We start from the raw sequence: 21,136 nt of genomic DNA, 5'->3' as shown, positions 1-21,136 counted from the left end.
ATAGCTTAAATATATATATATATATTTTAAAAAGTAAAAAACCCACCAAATAATGATTTTACCATTTTATATAAGGGACTCCATTTTACTACACCACTGTATATAATGGGACTTGAGCATCTACAGATTTTGGTATCCATGGGGAGTCCTGAAACCAAACCCCAGTGGCTCACTGTTTGTTGTTGTGTGCCTTCCAGTTACTTTTGACTTATGGAAACCCTAAGGAAAACCTGTCATAGGGATTTCTTGCCATTGCCATCCTCTTGAGGCTGAAAAAAATGTGACTTTCCCAAGGTCACCCATTGGTTTTTTATGCTTAAGCAGTGATTTGAACCTTGGTGTCCAGAGTCATAGTTCAGTACTCAAAGCACTACACCACATTGGCCCTCCAAGGGCTCACTGTATTCCTTCTTAATTGTGGTACACATCATGCCTGGTTTACATAGCATTTTGTGCTTTGGTGAGGTGAAGGTTAATCTTACAATTCACTATTGTTTATTGTTAAGTTGATTATGTATACTGTAAGTGGGGAGATGACACCTCCAGATATGATATCTCCCTTTACTGTCCTAGGGCCCTTTCGCACTACATAATTATAACATTATTATTCCAGTATGACAGCCATGGAAATCCTGGTATTGGCAATTTATGGAAGGTGTTTTAGGATTCTCAGCCAGGGAGTTCTAGTACTTCACTAGACTACAAATCCCAGGATTCCATGGGATGTTTCCATAGCAGATGAAGTGGAATCATAGTGCTGTAACTGTGTAATGTGAAGGGATGCTTGGTCTGTTGCAGGTATGTAACATAAAACAGCGAAGGTTCGAAAATTATAAATTGAAGTTATTGAATTTGGAATTGTGATTGATTTTCAGCCATCATGACCCACCAGTTTCCAGCTCTCTCTCCGGAGCAGAAGAAGGCTCTCTCTGACACAGCACAGAGGATAGTGGCTTCTGGCAAAGGAATCCTGGCTGCAGATGAATCTGTGGGTGAGTTTTATTGAATAATCATTATTAATATATTACTGTACCTCTTCCCCGATGATGAATCAGTAAAGCTAAATAAATGGCTTAATTGCTCAAGAAGGTGATCCATTCATAGTAGACATTAGGCCTGTATTGAGAACAGCCATGTGCAGGTCAAAGAAGGAAATTCAGAAATAATATATAGATTCAGTTCTGATGATATTATTTGGCACCTTCCTGAGCCTTATGACTTCAGACTGCAAATCTGAATGTTCCACATCATATAACAAATTCTCTACACACAGAGTACTGGGAGAAGATTGCCCAATTTTCTGCAAACAGGAGATTTACTTTATTGTTTTGTGATAATTCAGTTCAACATAAAATTCTACAAATGGAATCAGAAATGGGATAGTTCAGGAAAAGCTATATCACATGGTTATTCATGTACTTCAGCTGTTGAAACTGAAGCACAGAGCCCAATAGAAATGGAGAGGGGACTGACATGAACATTGCTATAAAATGGATGTATTTGGTAATTTGACATGTGTCCTCTGACCTGGTGATGGTTCTTCCTAGGTACTATGGGCAACAGACTGCAGCGCATTAAAGTGGAGAACACAGAAGAGAATCGCCGCACCTTCCGTGATATCCTCTTCTCTTCAGACGCCTCCATCAGTCAGCAGATTGGGGGTGTAATTTTTTTCCATGAGACCCTCTATCAAAAGGATAATAGTGGAAAGCTCTTCCCAGCTGTCATCAAAGGCAAGGGCATCGTGGTTGGAATCAAGGTGATTATCTTCAAGTCTGTTTACCAACTAACCTCTGAAAAGGAGAAATACCCAGTCTATGTTTATGCTTCCCACTGTAGCTTTGCTGTGAAAGGAAGAGGTGTTGTGCTAGGCTGCGGCTGGGACTTGTAAGGTCCTCCAGATGTAGCTGGACTGCAGCTCCCAGCATTTCTTACCACTGGCTATGTTGTCAAAGGATACTAGGAATTGCACTTCGGCAACATTTGGAGGGCTACATGAGTCCCACTTTTGTTATAGGCACATGACGCCTTTAAAAGTGAGGATAGTACATCATTCTTGCTTCCATTCTATGGAAGACCTCAAGTAATGCATGGCCAGTGAATTGGATGGCTTAAAATCACATAGATCAAAAAAGCACCAAGTGCAGTCAATGCTGGAACTAGTCCTTGCCTTTATGCAACAAACATATACTTCCCAAGACATTTTGATAGCATTTTGCTAATGGTTGTATTAAATATTTACAGCTGGATAAAGGCACAGCTCCATTGGCAGGGACAAATGGAGAAACCACCATTCAAGGTGAGCCACTGTTCCTATTATTCTCACTTTATCATCACAGCAGCCACCCTGTGAGATAAGTTAGATTGAGAGAACTTCATGGTTTATTTATTTACTTATTTATTAAAATATTTCTGCATGTCTCCTGGCCTTGAAAATCTGTTAAGGCAATGAACAAATAAGAGCAATTAGACAAGCACAAAACATTTTTAAAACACATTAAAATAATTTTGAAAACATCTAACAACCATTTAAAAATAATCCTAAAATACAATTTTAAACTAGTTAAAACGGAACAATTGCAAACATTAAAAGGCATGTAGCACAGCATAATTTTTAGCCACCTATGCAAGCAAAAAAGAATGGAGCCTGCCTAACTTCTTTGGGTAGGGAGTTCCACAATTAGGGTGCTGCTACAGAGAAACCTTGGTTATGTATACATACTAACCTAACCCTGTGAGATGTTGTGGCATTCAACAGGGCATCCTTTGAGAATTTCAAATTTTGGGCAGGATCATATGGGAGAAGGTAGTCTCTCAGATATCTCTTCAATGGGGACTAGAACCTGGTTCTCCCAAATCTGAATCCCAGTGCTCTAACCATTACACCACACTGTTCAGCTCATGTCATAGGTGCAGAATACTCACAGACATTTAAACTGATAAAATAGAAAAGTCAGTCACAGATAGAAGAGTGATAAAGAACACAGCTCTTGTGGAAGCTTCTTTTAGTTTTTTTGGAGTTTTATTCAGGCTCTAAAGGCAAAGAGCATTTGGTAATGAGGGACTTGAACACTGAAGCTTGGAAGGCAGTGCCATCTTAGACCAGAAAAGTCAGGGTGCTAGGAAAGTAGAAAGCCTGATTGGTGTCTTTGTGTGGGTAAGGGGTGGGTAGGAGATGTTTGGAAAATGAACCTAGGGTAGCAAGAATGGTGGTGTTACCAACCCCAGAAGCAGAGATAAAGAACAGTACTGGCAAGTATTTACATAAAACATGAAGCTTTCTAAAGCTTCTGCAGGAATGCTTCCAATTCTAGCCACCTAGCAATGGGTTGATTGTTTCTAAAAGACACTGAACAATACCTGTTGTAGCGATGTGTTCCTCAAGACCCTAAAATCCCCCTCCATGTTTGCCTTCAGGTCTGGATGGCCTTGCTGAACGTTGTGCCCAGTATAAGAAAGATGGTGCTGATTTTGGCAAGTGGCGTGCTGTGCTGAAAATCTCAGATACAACTCCTTCTACTCTTGCCATCCAGGAGAATGCTAACACATTGGCACGTTACGCCAGTATCTGCCAACAGGTACAACTTTCCTCATGCTTAATGGTGTGTTTCTAACAGCTTGATTAGTGGTGGGATTCTTTTCTTACTATTGGTAGACTTGCCAAGCATAAATATAGACTATCTCAATTTTCATTACACTCTGTTTTTTAATTTATCTTTTCCAGCATGGACTAGTCCCGATTGTGGAACCTGAGATCCTGCCAGACGGAGATCATGACCTCCAGCGGTGCCAATACGTAACAGAAAAGGTATGGGTGCTACCACAAATTGTACCATGTGCCCAGACCACAATGATGCAAACCTCTTCAATTGCAGCTTATTTTTTTATTATTTATTTATTTATTGTTTGATTCATTTATATTCCACCTTTCCCCCAATAATGGGATTCAAGGCAGCTAGCAGCATATTTCAAAAATATAATTTTAAAACAATACAAAAATATTAATAAAAGTATAAATAGAAGTTAGATATGTCTTCTTTCTAGAAGAATGTTTTGGATATGATTTACACTGCAAGAAGAGGCAATTATTTCAAGCTGTCATGAGCTCTGGAGAGGTAAGGCAACACATTTTAAAGTAAATCAGGCAACCAGTGTTAGTTTAAATCAGGGCTGCACAGCCATTTGTGTCCCCAAGGACCCCATGTGATACAGGCTCAGGGATTGGCAATCACATGCCTAACACTATGTGTACACTTTATGCCAGGTTTCTGCCGGGTTATATCTAGGAGGAGTTTCCATAGCAAGAAAAAACATTTTTTATACCTAATGCAAAACTTGGTAGCAGGTTTCTGCCAGGTTATATCTAGGAAGGATTTCCATAGCAAGAAAAGACATTTTTTTTATTCTTAGTGCAAAACTTGGTAGCAGAAACACAACCAAGGATGGATTCAAGGAAGATGGACACTTATGTCACCTTTCTATTTTAGAAGGCTGTAACAGCATCACTGGCAGGTCAAAATCACATGTACACTTCAGTACCACCATGTGTTTTCCATTTTACCACTTATGTGTCCAGCAGTGATCTGAAGTTAGATGATCAGTGTCTCTCTCATGTGCTGCAATACTTCACTTACCGAGATGAGAAAAAATATGTGACTTAAACACTTTTAGGTAGGAAAGCCTTCAAAGCTATCTTATGTACAGTTTTGAAGAACTTTAAATAAGTTCAGCCCCTGCTGCAAGGGCTTTACATGTTCTATGTGGAAAAAATAAATGGTGCTTGGAATATTTTTTGCAATGAAGAAGTGACTCACAAATTTTTATAAGTTAATACACATACTGTAGTTATGCTGCTCTAATGTGAATACAATGCACATTCCATGCACTGTGATCTTCGAAGCAGTTTTCACTTTGGAAATCATAGAGTATGAAGGGATTCTGGAGGATCATTTTTTGTAATGAAAAGAGTATACACTGAAGGTGTATTTGTAGGTATTTGTTTCAAAATGACTCTGCTGCCCTTCTGTGCAAAAGTGGTTAACAGGTAACACAGCAAAAACAAAACAAAACAAAATTGATATGTTAAAAATTTCAGATAACAGTAACCCTGTTAGCAGAAATGTACAGAGAACTAAGAGCATAACAATGCTATGTTGGATCTGATCAAAATCTAATCTAGTCCACCATTCTGTTCACACAAAGGTCAACCAGTTGCCTAAGGAAATCCCACAAACAGGAATATGTGCAGCCACACCCACCAATTTATGTTCCCCAGAAACTGATATGGTGTAATGATCTTAGCATTGGACTACAAGTCTGGGGACCAGGGTTCGAATCCCTGTTCAACCACCAAAACCTACTGGGTGACCTTGGGCAAGTCAAACACTTGCAGAGAAAGGCAAAGGCAAACACCCTTTAAACAAACCTTGCTAAGAAAACTTTGTGATAGGTTCATCTTAGGGTTGAAATGACTTGAATGCACAACAACTAGAAACCAACATAAAGAGATGCACCGCCTCTGGTAGTGGAGATGATATAGACCCACCATGAGCTGTAGCCAATGATAGCTTTTTCCTTTGTGAGAACAATCTTGATAATATGATGATAGATCTGTAATATAGCAGTTAGATTAATATCTGGGGAAGGAGTTCTCTTCTTACCTCACCTGCAAGTGTACTTGAAGAATTTATGGCCCTCTAGATGACATTGGTTCCAATTCCCATCATTTTTCCTCACTAGTCATGTTAATTAGGGCTGATAGGAGTTGAAGTCCAGGTAGGAGTTAGATTTGGAGGTCACAAGTCCCCAGCTTGGCTTAATATTCAAATGCCCTGGGCTCACTATAAGGAGGAAAGCTCCCTCGTGCATACAGCAGAACAATTCCGAATCCATGATCCTCTTACCTGAAATTAAACACCTTTGATAAAATTGCATTCATTTCACAGCAAACCTAGATAGGATAGTTCTCACACAAAAGTTTTCACACAAAATCCTCCTTGTGTTCCAGGTGCTGGCTGCTGTTTATAAGGCTCTGAATGATCATCATGTCTATCTGGAGGGGACACTACTGAAACCCAACATGGTCACTGCTGGACATGCCTGCACCAAGAAGTACACCCCTGAAGAAGTGGCCATGGCAACAGTTACAGCTCTCCTCCGCACTGTCCCTGCTGCTGTCCCTGGTAAGTAGTAAGGTATGAGGCAGCAGGAAAAAAGGAAGACCCCTTTCCAGGTGGATAGGCTCTATCAAGGAAGCCATAACCCCGAGTCTGTAAAACCTGAGCATGGTTGTGGATTATTGGGTGACTTGGAGGTCTCTCAGTCATAGGCTCACCATAAGTGGAAGTTGACTTGACAGCAGTTACAACAAAGAATGTCCAGGTTACATCCAGGCTAGACCACTGAAATGTACTCTGTGGGGCTGCCTTGAAATACAGTTCAGAAGCTTCCGTTAGTCCAAAATGCAACTGCCTGGCTATTTCCAAAGTGTAGGCAATCACAGCGTATAACACCAGTTCTGCATCAGTTGCACTGGCTCCTCATTTGGTTGTGGACCCAACTGAAAGTGCTGATGATCACTTTTAAAGCCACCTTGAGTCCCTGTACTGGGAGGAAAGTGGGATATAAATAAACAATAATAATAAAAACAATAATAAAGCCCCAGATATTTGAGACCAGGTTATCTGAAGGATTCCCCTAAATCCATATGTACCTAGCTGTTTAGCCACGGAGGCCTTGTTTAAGAGCCCTACACTAAGTTCCATCAGGTTCACGGGCAAAAGAGATGGGGCATGGAATACCCATCCCATGCCAGATGCATCCGATCCTTCTCTATTTTAAAATCTCCCGGTGTCAATCTGCTTTTAAATGAATTAATTAAGTTGGTTTATATTTTAAAAGCTATAATTTTAGTTAATGTTTTTAAAACCTGTAGTTTGTATGAAAGAAAACCTTACTGGTTAACTGGATTTGTATTTTATGGGTACTTATTGGTACACTGCCTTGAGAAGACTTTAGCCTTGAAAGTAGTATAAAAATATTTTAAATAAACTGTCACCATCAAACCAGCTTCATAGAAACTAACCAGGTCATATGTTGTGATGCATACACTGTTAGCAAGCTCTTTCTTGCTGCACTTCTCTCTGTTCACTTTGATTTTGTGCTTCTGCACCCTTGTTTTCAAGAGCTAGTATGGCATAGTGGATTGAGTGTTGGACTACAAGTCTGGAGACCAGGGTTTGAGTCCCAGCTTGGCCACGAAACCCACTGGGTGATCTTAGGCAAGTCACCTGGGAGTTTATCGCACTGCCCTTTTCCCCAAGCCAGGTGTGGGCTGAAAATTTTTAAAAATGGATTTTATCACATGCCTCCATGCCCAGGCCGGAGGCATCTCGTACCCGACCCGGACTTCTCCCATGCTTTGCAAAGAACAGGATCTTTGCAAAGTATAGGAGTAGTCCGGATTGGGTGTGGGATGCCTCCTACCTGAGCATGGAGGCGTGTGATAAAATCTATTTTTAAAAGGTTTCAGCCTATGCCTGGCTCGGGGAAAAGTGCAGTGCGATAAACTCCATGCTCTCAGTCTCAAGGGAAGGGGATGGCAAACCTCCTCTGAACAAATATTGCCAAGAAAACCCAGCGATAGGTTTACCTTACGGTTGCCATAGGTTGGAAATGACTTGAAGGCACATAACAACAACCACTCTTGTTTTCTGATTTGAATTGCAGGAATTTGTTTCCTTTCTGGAGGCCAAAGTGAAGAGGAGGCTTCCATCAACCTCAATGCCATCAATCTGTGCCCTCTACCTAAACCTTGGAAGCTGACTTTCTCTTATGGACGGGCCCTGCAGGCGTCGGCTCTTGCTGCCTGGTCTGGCAAACCTGAAAACAAGAAGGCTGCCCAAGAGGCCTTCATGAAACGGGCAAAGGTAAGCTTTTAAAAAGATTTTTAAAATCGGAGTAGACAAAATGTCACCTGGGGGCTGCATTTGGCCTTCAGGGCTGTTTTTGAGGCTTTCAAGTGTCCCCAGCTGCCCATTTTTAATTTCGGTACTAAAATGCCACTGATACCTCCTATGCAGTGTGTTTGTGTGTGTGTGTGTGTGTGGGGGGATTTCACCATTTCTTTTAGCCCCTACAGTTCTTTTAGATTCAGAAGGCTTGCTTTTAACCAGAGAGTAAACTTAGGGATGTAGCAGGACATTTTTAGAAGTCAAAAAGGGGGAGTGGGAATGGGTTGGGATAGAGCAGTGGAGCTCCTCCATAGAATCCAACCCCTGGCAGTTGCCACCCCTGATTTAAAAGGGCCAGAGTCCCAATGCAGAGAGCAAGTGGCATCCCTAGGGTTGGTGTCACCCAGTGCAGTAACTCATGGTGTCACCCCCCTCCCTATTGACCTCCTCCCATACCACACCATACAGAATCTTTAGTAATGGTTTTTGTACTAAGGTTATTAATAAATTGTAATTCCCATATCTCATTGAATGTAATGGTAATAGTTGAGAAATAAAAAACTAGCAAAATTATCCCCCCCCTCCCTTTAAATTACAATATCATACACACAACCTAAATTTATTTACGTATACATGGTTTTATGTGTAAATTTACAGCACTTTATAAATAAAGGTTAATAATAATAATAATAATAATAATAATAATGTGGTCAAAGTGAAACTCTAGTAAGATGTGATGTTTTAAAGAAAATTTTTATTTTTTAAAAATGTAAAAAATTATTATTATTATTATTATTATTTTGTAAACAATTAACCCCTGGAGCCTTTCCTTTTTCCTCCCATGGATCCTCAAACCACTGACACCACTGTCCAGCATTTTAAAGGGATGCAAGCAAACACCACAATCAGTTTCTGCCCAAAAGACAGATGTGTGGGAAGCACTGGTGTCAACCACACTTAGGGTATTACCTGGTGCTTTCCACATCCCCCACACTTTTGTAATGACACCCCTGCAGAGAGGTACTGAATGTAACCATTCAGTCCCTAAGAAGAGGTGGTGAGCGTAACTTAAGAAAAACCCGGCCATAAATTGAATCTACTCACCCCATCATGCTCCTTGTAACCGCATCATCCAGTTTGATAAATTTTTTCTCTTTTTTCCTTTTTAATAGATTATTTTAATTGTAACATATTTAATTGTTGTTTTAAGGGGGGGAGGGAAGATCGGGATATTATATATAGTGTACTGTCCAGTATTTTTAACTGTAAGCCTCTTCAGTTGTTTTTGTAACAGAGAAGCAGGATATAAATAAAGCTTTTATTATTTTATTTAGAAGGAAATAGCTGCTACAAGACCTGGTTCAGAACTTGGTACTCTTTCCCTGGCACAGGGGCCTCTGAACATCTAGTAATCCTTTTAAGTGTGTGCTACTCTCTGTTTTTTTTATTTTCAAAACCTCACTAGCTATTCTTTTTCTTTTCATTTTCAGATCAATGGTTTGGCTTGCCAAGGCCAATACATCACTTCTGGAAAGAGCAGCGGGGCAGCCACTCAGTCGCTTTTTACTGCCAGTTACACATACTAGTGTATTAAGAGTGCAGCTAGCAGGCTTGTTGCTCTTTGGAATAAGCAGGGGGTCCAAAAGGTGGTGGTGGTAGGGAAGAACTATGGCATGCTACATCTCATTAAAAAGCTGCAAATGAATGGAGTGGAATCATTGCACACTAGTAATCCTTAGCACAAGAGTTAAAAAAATATTTTTACTACACCTACATATTCCCCCAAATTGGAGGGGTTTATGGATCTATCCTTCACTGCCTTCAATCCTCTGTTTGAATAACCAGCTCCTTTTCTGGTTTCTATAGCAGCAAAGGAATGGGATGACTATAGCCCTTATGTTGTTATAAAAAGGATGAAGAATCAAATTGCTAGCTGACATAGAATAATGGTAAGAGAAAGAAATATGGAATGCCTTTTTCAGTCCATTATTTTTGCAATGCATTAACTGTGAATGAACTTCCTGCCATGTGGAAAAAAAATAAATCCTTGTGAAACTCAAGAGCAATGGGTGTCATTTCATGTCTCTCTCATGAGGGTTACTATTCTTTTTTGGGGGGAGCATTCTTTTTAAAAAGCCATTTGCCATGCACCAGAAGTAGTGTGAGCTAAAACAAAGCTGTTTCCCCTCACCAAAATGGGCAAAAAAGTGGGGACTGCAGGGTTTGTCTTATAGGTACGGTAGTATAATATATAAGGTTGACTTATGGTACTCTCACACTGGTTATTATTTTTGTTGTCATGTGCCTTCATGTTGTTTCTGGGTTATGATAAACCTAAGGTGACCCTATTATGGGGTTTTCTTGGCAGGATCTGTTCAGAGGGTGTTTGCATATGCAGCTGCTTTCCTCTGAGACTGAGGGAGTTGCCACTATGTCATCCAGTGGATTTCCATGACTGAATGGAGATTCAAAGTCCTGTCTCTCAGTGTCATGGTCCAACACTCAAGCCACTACACAATGCAGGCTCTCTTCTGTATTATATTTTTCAGATATAAGGCATGTCACTTCAGCAGTAGAATGTTGGGGCTTCATCTCCTAAAATCTGTCCAGTGTCAGATACTATAGTAGTTTAAAAATAAATAAATAAATAACAATACTTTTAGACCAGGGTTGCTTAACAGTGGCCCACTAGATGTTAAGACTGTATCTCCCATCATCCCATGTTATCAGCTGTGCTGGCCAGAACTGACAGGAGTTGCACTCCAACATCTAGACTCTAGAGGGACCCATTGCTCATCCTGTTCTAGACCAAGGTCTAATAGCACCACACACCAAAAGGCATTGTGTACCTATTTACTCTTTGTCTTCATCAGTGCTATTGCCATTATTTTTGAACCACAAAAAGTGTGAAAACATGGGAATAGTTGATAACATCTGAGACCGTACAATACTACCTAATTATAGCACTACAATGCCACTTTAATTGTCATGGCTGCATCCTGGGGTTTGATATTTGATGAGGCACTAGATCCCTCTAGTAGGGAATTGTAAATACCTGCTCATTAGACTATAAGTCCCAGGATTCTACCAAAACAGTTAAAAAGGAATCATAACAGCAGTGTGAAAGGGTCTCGGACATTTTGTAGAATTCCATATCTGCAGCTGGACAGTTGCAAGATTAAAGCTGGAGGCACTCTAAATGCAAGAATGACATTCTTTTGAACAACTTTGGTAGCTGACCCCTTCCTTCACCATGGCTTAATCCAGCCTCCAGGTGCTTTACCTTTTTTATCCTGCCAGTGCTCCTATTAAGCTGAAAGACCCATTTGCCTGAGGGCACTTGATGAGCTCCATGGCTGATCTCACTACTTTATCTCACTACCACTTACAGCTTAGGCTAATTGATCTTTGCACTGGCAGAAACAGGCCAGCTTGCCACTGAATCTTTACATGAACCTATCAATGAGCTCATACATATGGTTGAAGTCCATGGTTACACATCCATTTCTGACTGGAAAGGAAAAAGTGGCACTACTGCTACCCTTCTAATGGGGAACATAAAGACCAGACAATGTTAAAACAGAATTAAGTGCAACTGATAAAGTTACACAGTCACAGTTTAGGCACTGTTTTTGATGAGAATTTGTATATAGGGTCCAATATGAACAGACACAGTTCATGAGTATCTTGCCATTTAGGACTGGCCTGAACTTAAGGGCAGTGCATTGGAATAAATTTTATGTGAATGTCCCCCACAACTAATTTGACATCAAACTTGCCTTAGAAAATGCTTTAGAAAAATGTCTTGTGATCCTAAGAGTACATCCCAGGGGCCACTTGGAAGGAATGGGGATGAATGTTTCCTTTACTTTGCTCCCTCTGCAGATTCTTGCAGTCAGCTGATGCAAACTTGCCCAGCTAGGTCTACCATGCCAACCTGGAGGCATCCTTAAATACTACAAAATCAGCTTTTGCTGGGGGTGCTTCCACTCTTAGTCTAATGCTATGTCATTGGACAAAAGCATGAAGTGCTACCATATGCACCTTAAGATAAGATGGGACATGGGAAACCCTCTTACAAATGCAACAATTAGTATGTAGGCTCTTTCCAAAAGTTGATCTGATGACCTCAAGGACGTTTGGTGAGCTAAAAGGAGAGATATCATGTCTTAGTGGTTCTGAGTTTCTTTCCAGTAGTCAGTTTGACCATATGGTAGCTTAACTATATCCCAATCCTTGGTAAACTTGTTTGATGCTGAGAAGAAAAAGAAAAAGAAAATAGTTGGTGGGTATATAGCAGTTCACCAAACTAGCATGATATTGGTTCCTGAGTAGCATTCAGCTTCAAAGAGTCACAAATTTATAAATTAATATCCTGCCTTCCCTCCAGTTAGCTCAAGGCAGGTTATATGGGCCCCCTACTCTCTGATTTTGAAACAACCCTGCAAGGTAGGTCAGGCTGAGAGCAAGTTACTGGGCCAAGGTTACCTGGTGAGTTTCATGGTTCAGTTGGGACTTGAGGCTAGGCGTCTCAAGTCGCATTCCAACCATAATACCACAGAAGCACTTGGAGCCATGATAGGTATTAAGAAGTGGAATCCTTGAAAATGAATGGGATATGCCTAGATGAGCATATGAAGATTAAAACTGGGGTGACAATATCCTTCTGGGGTTTTGCAGAAAATCATATGAAGTAGGCTAATGACAGCTGAGTAAGCTGTTCCATTTGAATGAATACTCACTGATGCAACCAGCAATCTCAGAACTGCAGGTTATTAAGTCATATTTGCAGATACAAGGACACATCAGCTGCAAACCTGAACCTACTCTGTCTTCTGTGTAAGAGCTCATAATTGCTCATGCAGAAGGGAATGGGAACAGCAGGTGTGTGAGCTACTGGTAACTGACTCACTCATAACTTCCAACTGTCCCAATATGCCAGGGTCGGTCCCTATTAATCTCCTATGATCCCACTTTCTCAGCTGCTTCTAAAATTGTCCGAGGTTCTCTCTCCTCCTCTCACTCCCCCCTTTTGTACTCAGTTTACTTCAGTTGCTGCAAACTGAGTTCAAAATGCAAAAATAATCTGCACTCAATTAATTCAGCAAGAGGTGAATAAGAGAAGAGGGGACAGAATTGTACTGTTCCCAGTAGGCTCAGGCAAAAACAAACTGCTGCAGCCTCTCTGATCTTGTGTGCTCTTTCTCATTAATAATCTCTACTATCTTGACCACACTCTGATACTACATGGTTACATGTTTCCCAGTTTTCAGCTGTAAAATACTGGATGGTTTTTGTTGTTGTGTGTCTTCAAGTCATTTCTGACTTATGGTGACCCTAAGACCACAGAGGAGGTTTGCCATTACCATCCTCTGAGGTTGAGAGAGTGTGACTTGCCAAAGGTCACCCAGTGGGTTTCATGCCTCAACTGGGATTCGAACCCTGGTCTCCAGAGTGATCATTCAACACTCAAAACACTGTACCATGTTGGCTTGTCACCATACAGGACATGTATTGTGGTTGGATGTTGCATGATATCAAAAAGTAAGAGAACTGGCTTTGTTGGAGCTGTTTCAAGCAGCTGTTTTTTTGGGGGGAGGGAGGTGGGCAAATAAGAATGGGGGAACAAGTAAATTGTTTAGTTTTTATTAGTATTGTATGTTTAATGTCAGGGATGGAGAGGAATATTTGTGATGCTTTCTCCATCATGTGCCAAAATAACTTGTTTGGCTTTAGGTACTGTACACCTTGACTGCAGTAATGGTCATGTAGAGGAATCTGTTTATAAATGTCTTTGGCTGGATCTAATATGCCTCCTCACTCTGTTGGGATTCCCCCTTTCCACTCTTTATATTTCTTAATGTTGCAGATGAGCCTGCTAATCTGGTTTCTTTTGTGCTTCTTCTACTATTTTACTGTTGTGCCAGCTGGCGGGCAATTTCAGATTTGCCTCGATGTGAATTAATTAGTATGCTAATTAGCTTACTTGCTGTTCACCGCTATGATCTTTGAATAGCGGTATATAAATAAAAAACAAAAACAAAAAAAATGTGTGCATGGTGAATAATTATTCTAATCCAAAACATGTTAAGAGCTCGGGAGCAACTACATAATAAATGTCAAATAAAAACCCAAATATATTTATCAACAACTTTAGCAACAAAAACATTACTTATGGACAGCAATATCTTACATATTTTCTACATACAGTGGGCCCTTGGTATCCACTGCGGTTTAATTCCAAGACCCACCATGGATACCAAAATCAATGGATACTCAAGTCCTATTAAATACAGTGGCATAGTAAAATGGTGTCCCTTATACAAAATGGAAAAATCAAGGATTGAGAATTTATATTTTTAAAAACATTTTCAAGCCGTGGATGGTTGAATCTGCAGATAAGGAATCTGTGGATATGGAGGGCCAACTATATGGCTTTTAACTTTTGACAGACTGGTTTTAAAAAGTCTTCTGGTTGGCAGAGTATATTTCCTCATTCTCCTTAGACAAGACAGCTAAGCTGTTGACAGAACTGAACAGAATTTTAAAACACACTTGTTTAGACTAAGATTCTTTGGAATTTATCAGACAAGGGAAATTGGAAGTATAATCCAATGGCAATCTGAATGCAATTATGGGGTTTAATGTTATTGTGTGATAACCCACTACATGCAATTTCGGGCAATGGGAAGTCAGTCCAAACGCAATCATGGGGTTTCACGTTATTGCGCAACAGGTGATCACACACAAATTTGGGCAATGGCAAGCTATTTTTGGGCAATGGGAAGTCAGTTCGAACACAATTTGAATTCACGTAAATTTGCTGAACTAGTGAATTCATGTGAATGCGTTCTGGCCTCACTTTCTTTTCATTCGAAATTAAGAGAAATTCCTCCTGTATGATAAACTCCATTGGGATTCCTGGGCTGCACCTGCACTGCAGAAATAACACAATTTGACAATGTTTTGATTGCCATGGTTCCATGCTATGGAATCCTGGGATCTGTAGTTTGTTGTGGCACCAGAGCTCTATGGTAGAGGCGGCTAAATATCTCACTAAGCTAAAAGCACAGAAAGCTCATGTGAAAATAAAAACCAGTTGGGCTTAAAAGCACTCCCCACATTCCAATTTTCCACTCTCTTTCTCTCTCTCTCCCTTCTTTTTTACAATGCAGGGTGTATATGCCAACTTGGCTTTTGGCCTGCGGTATTTACCACTGGGTTCTGCATCTGCAAGGCCTAAATACCCAAAAGGCGCTAGATCCTGCCTGATCTGGAGGCTAAACTAGGTCAGTTCTAGGGTGCATCTACACTGTAGAAAAAAAGGGGGGTTGACATCGCTTTAACTGCCATGGCTCCATCCTACAGAATGCTGGGGTTTGTAGTTTTGTGAAGGACCAGCACTCTTGGGCAGAGAAGACTGAAGACCTTGTAAAACTACAAATCCCAGGATTTCGTAGCATGGAGCTACAGCACTTAAAGTGGTGTCAACAGTGTAGAAGCACACCTGGTTGGATGGGCCCACCAGGAATCCCAGTGGTCCCCAAAGATATTTTGGTCTTCAGCTCCCAGAAGCCTCAACCATGCTGGCCAATAGTCTGGAATTCTGGGAGTTGCAGTCCAAAATCCCTAGCACAGTCTGGGGACCACTGCTATAGACTATGGGCCGGAGCAGATGGGCATGAAAAAGGCTGCTCCATCCTACATTATCTGAAAGCAGTTCGTAAACCCTGCTGTCCACACGGCCTGCACTGAAGGTGACCCAAACACCCATGGCACCATGTGGCATCAAGCTGTGCCATGTGATGATGATTATATTTTACTTCCTGCCCGACATGCATGCACACTATAGCACAAACACACCACCTATGACCTCCTTCTTTCCACCCAGATGCCATTCCATCGGACACCTGCCTCTATGATCAGCCACACAATTGTAGGTGCCATGCTCTGCCTGTATTGATGCATTGGTGTGCCCAGTGACACCTTGGCAAAGCACAATCATGGAGGCCCCCCATCCATGCCTCATTCATCCTCTTCACCCCATGCCCTGCTGTTGGACTGTCTGGTTTGTGTATGTTGTCATTACATCCATTGCATTATTGGCCATCACATTTTTACAATGCTGCAGTCCCACACTATCTGCATTCCCAGGATTCCCTAGCACTCAGACAGGGCAGCTAAAGCAGTCTCAAACTGCATTATTTCTGCAGTGTGGATTGGATCCAAGGCTGCATCTGCACTGCAGAAATAATCCACTTTGACACCACTTTAGCTGCCCTGGCTCAGTCCTATGAAATTCTGGGGATCTGTAGTTTTGTGAGACATTTAGCCTCCTCTTTCAGAGAGCTCTGGTGCCACAACAAGCTACAATTCCTATAATTCCAATGTGCATGGAGCTGTGGCATTTAAAGCGGCATGAAACTGGATTATTTCTGCAGTGCAGATACAGCCTTGAAGCTTAATTATAAATACTCTCGTCTTAAAAAGCTCATATTTGAACACTGGGCTCAATATTTATTGTTTTATTTATGTTTACAAATGTGTCCATCAAAAAAAATCACACTGACTGTCTAATTAAAAAAAACTGCCATGGCAGTTAAAGCGGTGTCAAACTGGATTATCCCTACAGTGTGGACACAGCCATAGCTCACAGGCCCAGTTGTTTGAAAGCCTAGAAGCGTCCCCGCAGTTTAGAGGAGGGTGTATCTCTTTATTTCCTATCTCTATGTAAAAGAAGCTCCTCCTAATCCCATGATGCAACGGGCTTCCCCAGGAGGACACGCCCCTCTCTCTTCCCATTGGCTTGACCTCATTGCCCTTAGAAGGGCGGAGGCTTCAGTGCGCGTCCAAGATGGCGGCGTCCTCGGGGCTGCTGCAAAGAATCTGGGGGCATCGCTTGATTCTGAGGCTCCCCGCGCGCAGGGCATTGTGGGAAGGGCTGAGGTAAGGTCACTGCAGTATAGAGAAGGGAAGGAGGGAGGCAGGGAGGGTTGCCAGGGGACTCTGGTGATAAAGGGAGCCCCCTTCCTTTGTTGGAAAGGGGACTTGAGCCCCACTGGGGTGACCCTGGGCAAGTCACACTCTCTCAGCCTCAGGGGAAGGCAATGGCCAGCCCCCTCTGAACAAACCTGGCCAAGACAGATCCCATGATAGGTTCCCCTTAGGGTCACCATAAGTCAGAAACAGGTGTGTTTCCATGAGCAAGCAGGGATTCGAACCCTGGTCTCTGAGTGCCCTAGTCCACAACAGCTGCTAACTGAAATCAATACTTCCATTTTGTATTAAGGTAGAGCGCAAACACATTAGTAGCTAGTTCCTGTTGCTGCTGTTGTGCGCCTTCAAGTTGTTTCTGACTAGTGGCAGCCCTAAAGTGACCCTATCATAGGCTTTTGGGGCAAGTTTCTTCAGAAGGGGTTTGTTATTGCCTTCCCCTGAGGCTGAGAGAGTATGACTTGCCCAAGATCACGCAATGGGTTTACATGGCTGAGCCAGGATTCAAACCCTAGTCTCCCAGTGTCCTAGTCCAATGCTCAAACCATCACATCACACTGGCGCTCCTATATTTCCTGACACTGCTCTGCATTTTAGGCATTTTGATTGTCCCTTATTGCTAATTTTGAAAACCTAGAGACAAAGTGTGTTTGTGTCTCAGAACCTAGTTACTGATTTTTCAGCTTTCCTTTCCATCTTTGTTGCCACAGTCCATTTCGTATGCAACTTGGGCGTTTTCGGTAACCTTTTCCTCCTTAGGGAAGTGTTGGATACTGAGTGGTCCTCCAGATATTGTTGAACTACCACACCCGACATTTCTGAAGATTGACTGTGGCCTGTTACAGACAGCCAAAATAAAGCTGCTTTGAGTCACAGTGGAGGTATGGTGTTTCAATGATGCATGCGTCCTAAGAGTCCAGAAGTCGCACCAAAGCCACGCTCCAGCCCTAAGGACTGGAGCATGGCTTTGGTGGACTCTTAGGATGCATGCATCACTGAAACACCATACCTCCACTGTGACTCGAAGCAGCTTTATTTTGGCTGTCTGTAACAGGCCTGTGCTATTGAGAGGTGTTGGGACATTCAGTGCCAGAACATTTCAATGGCCGCAAGTTGCCCATTCCTGATAGAGTCTTCAACAGTTGGAAGTGTGGGTGGTGGTGTGGTGTTGGTGGGATGGAAATCATGAACGAAACTGTCAGATTTCATTAAACAGTAGTGTTTAATAAGTAGTAGTATAATGAGTACGTAGAGAGATCTTGTAGCACCTTTGAGACTAACTGAAAGAAATTGGCAGCATGAGCTTTCCTAGACTTCAGTCTACTTCCTCAGATGCATTTGGAAGTAGGCTGAAGTGTAGGAAAGCTCATGCTGCCAATTTCTTTCTTTCAGTTAGTCTCAAAGGTGCTACAAGATCTCTCTATGTACTGATTCTACAGATTAACACTGCTATATCTTTGAATAGTAGAATAAATGGACCACTTTTAAGTTCTTCCTAATGTTTAGGTTGAATCTTTTCCTGAAGTTTGAATGCATTGCTATATCCTAATCTCAAGATACAAGGTTGGTGTTGTTGAAGAATAGGATTATTTATAATGCTGTTAAAAGGTTGTTTTCTTTTTTTCCCTACAGGAAGAAGGAGAAGGTGGCAGAGGCAGTGGAACCAGCTGTTCCAGTGAATGAAGTGGTAGTTTGTCCACCACCACGAAGCAAAAAATACATCCCCCCTGCAGATCTCCAAAGTCGCCTGGAGTCTCACGTTCGAGGGATTTTTGGATCTTCACTCTCGGGAGATTGGCAAAAGGCATCTTTGGGAGACAGCAGTTTAAAGTATCGTCTGTTGGCACAGCTGGCAGCAGATTTGGGCCGTGCTGTCCCGAATTCCCAGCTCCATCAAATGAAGAGTGCCAGCGATGTCCTGGCTTTCTATAGCATACCTGTAAAAGACATGTCAAAATTTGATGAAATGAGTACCCAAGAGCTGCCCTCAAACCTGAAGATCAACTGGCAATACTGAGCCGAATGAAGATGGAAGTATCTTTATGAATTCTTGCCTATGTAAGGGTGTTAACATAGGCTCAGAGAGGACTTGTACTTTCCAGCTCTCCTGATAAATGTTACTGTCCTTGCGATTACTGTCCCTGCTATAACAACACTTATTCATTGAAGGGGATAATTGAAGTATATTCTTATGTCTACTCTGGTTATGTTATTTAAAGAAGACTTCCCCTTAAATATCATTTGTTTGTAAATAAATGTTAACAGCAACATTTGCTTTAGTGAAAAACACACTTTATGTATTAGATCTGTTAATCATTGAACCAGTTTTTCTCTCAAGTTGCAGTAGTGTCTTTCTGGAAAGTGAGAGGAAGAAATACACACAATAGCTACAAGACATTGTACACACAACCTATTCTGTTAGCATAATTTTGTTCTCTACCCTTTGTGTAATTGATGAACAATCAGGAAAGTTAGGCAGTATTTCTCCCGTTTTATTATTAAAGTACAGCAGGCAAAGAATGCGGCTCTTTTGTAAGAAAATAAAATGAGAAATTTTGGTATTGACTGCATTGTGTATACCCTTTCTGCAAAATTTGGGATAACTGCTTCTTGCAAGGTGTGTAGATGTGAAATGACTTGATGATTACACAGGCTTTCAATTAATTTTCTCCTTTTAATGTGGGGAGTCTTTATAATGCTTTAAAATAAAATTCCTCTGCTTATATGTACTGCCATTTTTGGAAGGCTGAATATGCTTTCCACAGCTATTTTCATAGATTGGGATGGACAGAGTGTGGTCTGTGAAGAACATGTGGCCCTGGAACCCTCTTCTGTGGCTTCGATGCCCTTCATGTGACCCACAATGCCCCCACTTGTAAAAAAATCTTGTAGTTTTCATGCAGTTTCACACAGAATCCATCATGTGAAAACACACAAAACACCCACAGACCAGCCCCCCCCCCCAACATGCAACATCACTTCCAGCCACCACTTTGAATAGGGACTGAGAGAAAAGCTACAGGCTTTCTTGCTGCCTGGTTGCTGGCTGGGGGCAGGATGTGGAATTGGCTCCTGTGATTTGTGATTACTTTTAATTGTTCTGTACATGACTTTGGATGCTTAAAAACATCCATAGATGTTATACATAAACCCTTCATGCAGGCCAGGCTGGCATGTTCTTCTGGTTTGAGTGTGTGTGTGTCTGTGTGCATGCCTTCATGTCATGGATCCACTTATGGGGTTTTCATTGTCATTACCACACTTTCTCCCTCTTCTGGTAGTTTTTGGAAATGCATAATGCACTTTGTAAGACTTTTTCTCCCTACTGACAACTACAGATCTGGGGCACTTTTATACTGTACAATTATAGCACTATGTTTCTACTTGAACAGCTATGGCTGTATCCTATGAAATTCTGGGACTTGTAGTTTGATGAGGCACTAGAACTCTCTAGTTGAGTATTCTAAATTTTAGTTTCTTGAGTGCCTCCAAGTTGTTTCCAATTTATGGCGACCCTAAGGAGAGCCTATCATGGGGTTTTCTTGGCAGGATTTGTCCCAAGGTTTGACATTGCCTTCCCATGAGGCTGAGAGCATGTGACTAGCCCAAGGCCACCCAGTGGGTTTCATGACTGAGCAAGGAATCGAATTCTGGTCTCCATAGTCATAGTCCAATGCTCAAACCGTTATGCCACGGTAGTTCTCTAAATGCTGTGCCTAAACTGCAAACCCCAGGAAGGAACCATGGGGAGTGAAGTGGCATCATTTAATTGTGTGGTGTAAAGGGCTCCCGATCTTGTTAACACTGTTTGTGATTGTGGGTGTTCTATCTGTGCTTAGCTGTAGCTAATATGTTTTATTAGGCAGCACCTGGTCCATACCAATTCATTAATCTAGCAGTATGTAAACTGTTCATGTTGGTTTTTCATCATTACATTCCTTCATATATTTGTCCCAGCCTATCTGGGAGCTGCCTGTTTCCTTTAATCAGTGTGAATTTCTTTCCATAAAAACAAAACAAAACCGTGAAGGTGAAGTACTGATGAATACATTAGTATTCCCTCCCCATTGTAATAGCTGCCCTACCATTTACTACTATTTGGAAAGCTGAGCAACTGTTAACATATAGCAAGCCACCAAATGCATTCGAAGAACTAGACTTAAGTCTATGAAAGCTCATACTGCCAACGT

General features: G+C 41.5%; 2 protein-coding genes across 2 annotated transcripts in view; both read left to right on the top strand.

Annotated features, from left to right (window-relative positions):
* Positions 1–10,012, top strand: part of ALDOB (aldolase, fructose-bisphosphate B) — a 29,197-nt gene extending 19,185 nt beyond the window's left edge. Inside the window, exons 2-9 of the mRNA XM_089488605.1 lie at positions 876–992; positions 1,548–1,759; positions 2,245–2,299; positions 3,418–3,578; positions 3,725–3,808; positions 6,008–6,182; positions 7,729–7,928; positions 9,443–10,012. Coding sequence (XP_089344731.1) covers positions 881–992; positions 1,548–1,759; positions 2,245–2,299; positions 3,418–3,578; positions 3,725–3,808; positions 6,008–6,182; positions 7,729–7,928; positions 9,443–9,538 — 1,095 coding nt within the window. The 5' untranslated portion in view covers positions 876–880 and the 3' untranslated portion in view covers positions 9,539–10,012. The remainder of the gene's footprint in view (positions 1–875; positions 993–1,547; positions 1,760–2,244; positions 2,300–3,417; positions 3,579–3,724; positions 3,809–6,007; positions 6,183–7,728; positions 7,929–9,442) is intronic.
* A 6,753-nt stretch (positions 10,013–16,765) lies between these two features.
* Positions 16,766–19,511, top strand: MRPL50 (mitochondrial ribosomal protein L50). The gene is made up of 2 exons (XM_089488606.1): positions 16,766–16,898; positions 18,579–19,511. The coding sequence occupies exons 1-2, from the start codon at positions 16,807–16,809 to the stop codon at positions 18,961–18,963; spliced, it is 477 nt and encodes a 158-aa protein (XP_089344732.1). The 5' UTR covers positions 16,766–16,806; the 3' UTR covers positions 18,964–19,511.
* The last annotated feature ends 1,625 nt before the right edge of the window (positions 19,512–21,136 follow it).

The sequence above is a fragment of the Sceloporus occidentalis genome, unplaced genomic scaffold (assembly GCF_023333645.1).
Source record: "Sceloporus occidentalis isolate IW3139 unplaced genomic scaffold, rSceOcc1.0.p SCAF_1, whole genome shotgun sequence".
NCBI lineage: Eukaryota > Metazoa > Chordata > Lepidosauria > Squamata > Phrynosomatidae > Sceloporus > Sceloporus occidentalis.
The sequence above is the reverse complement of the archived record's forward strand: the minus strand, read 5'-3'. Positions and strand labels throughout refer to the sequence as shown.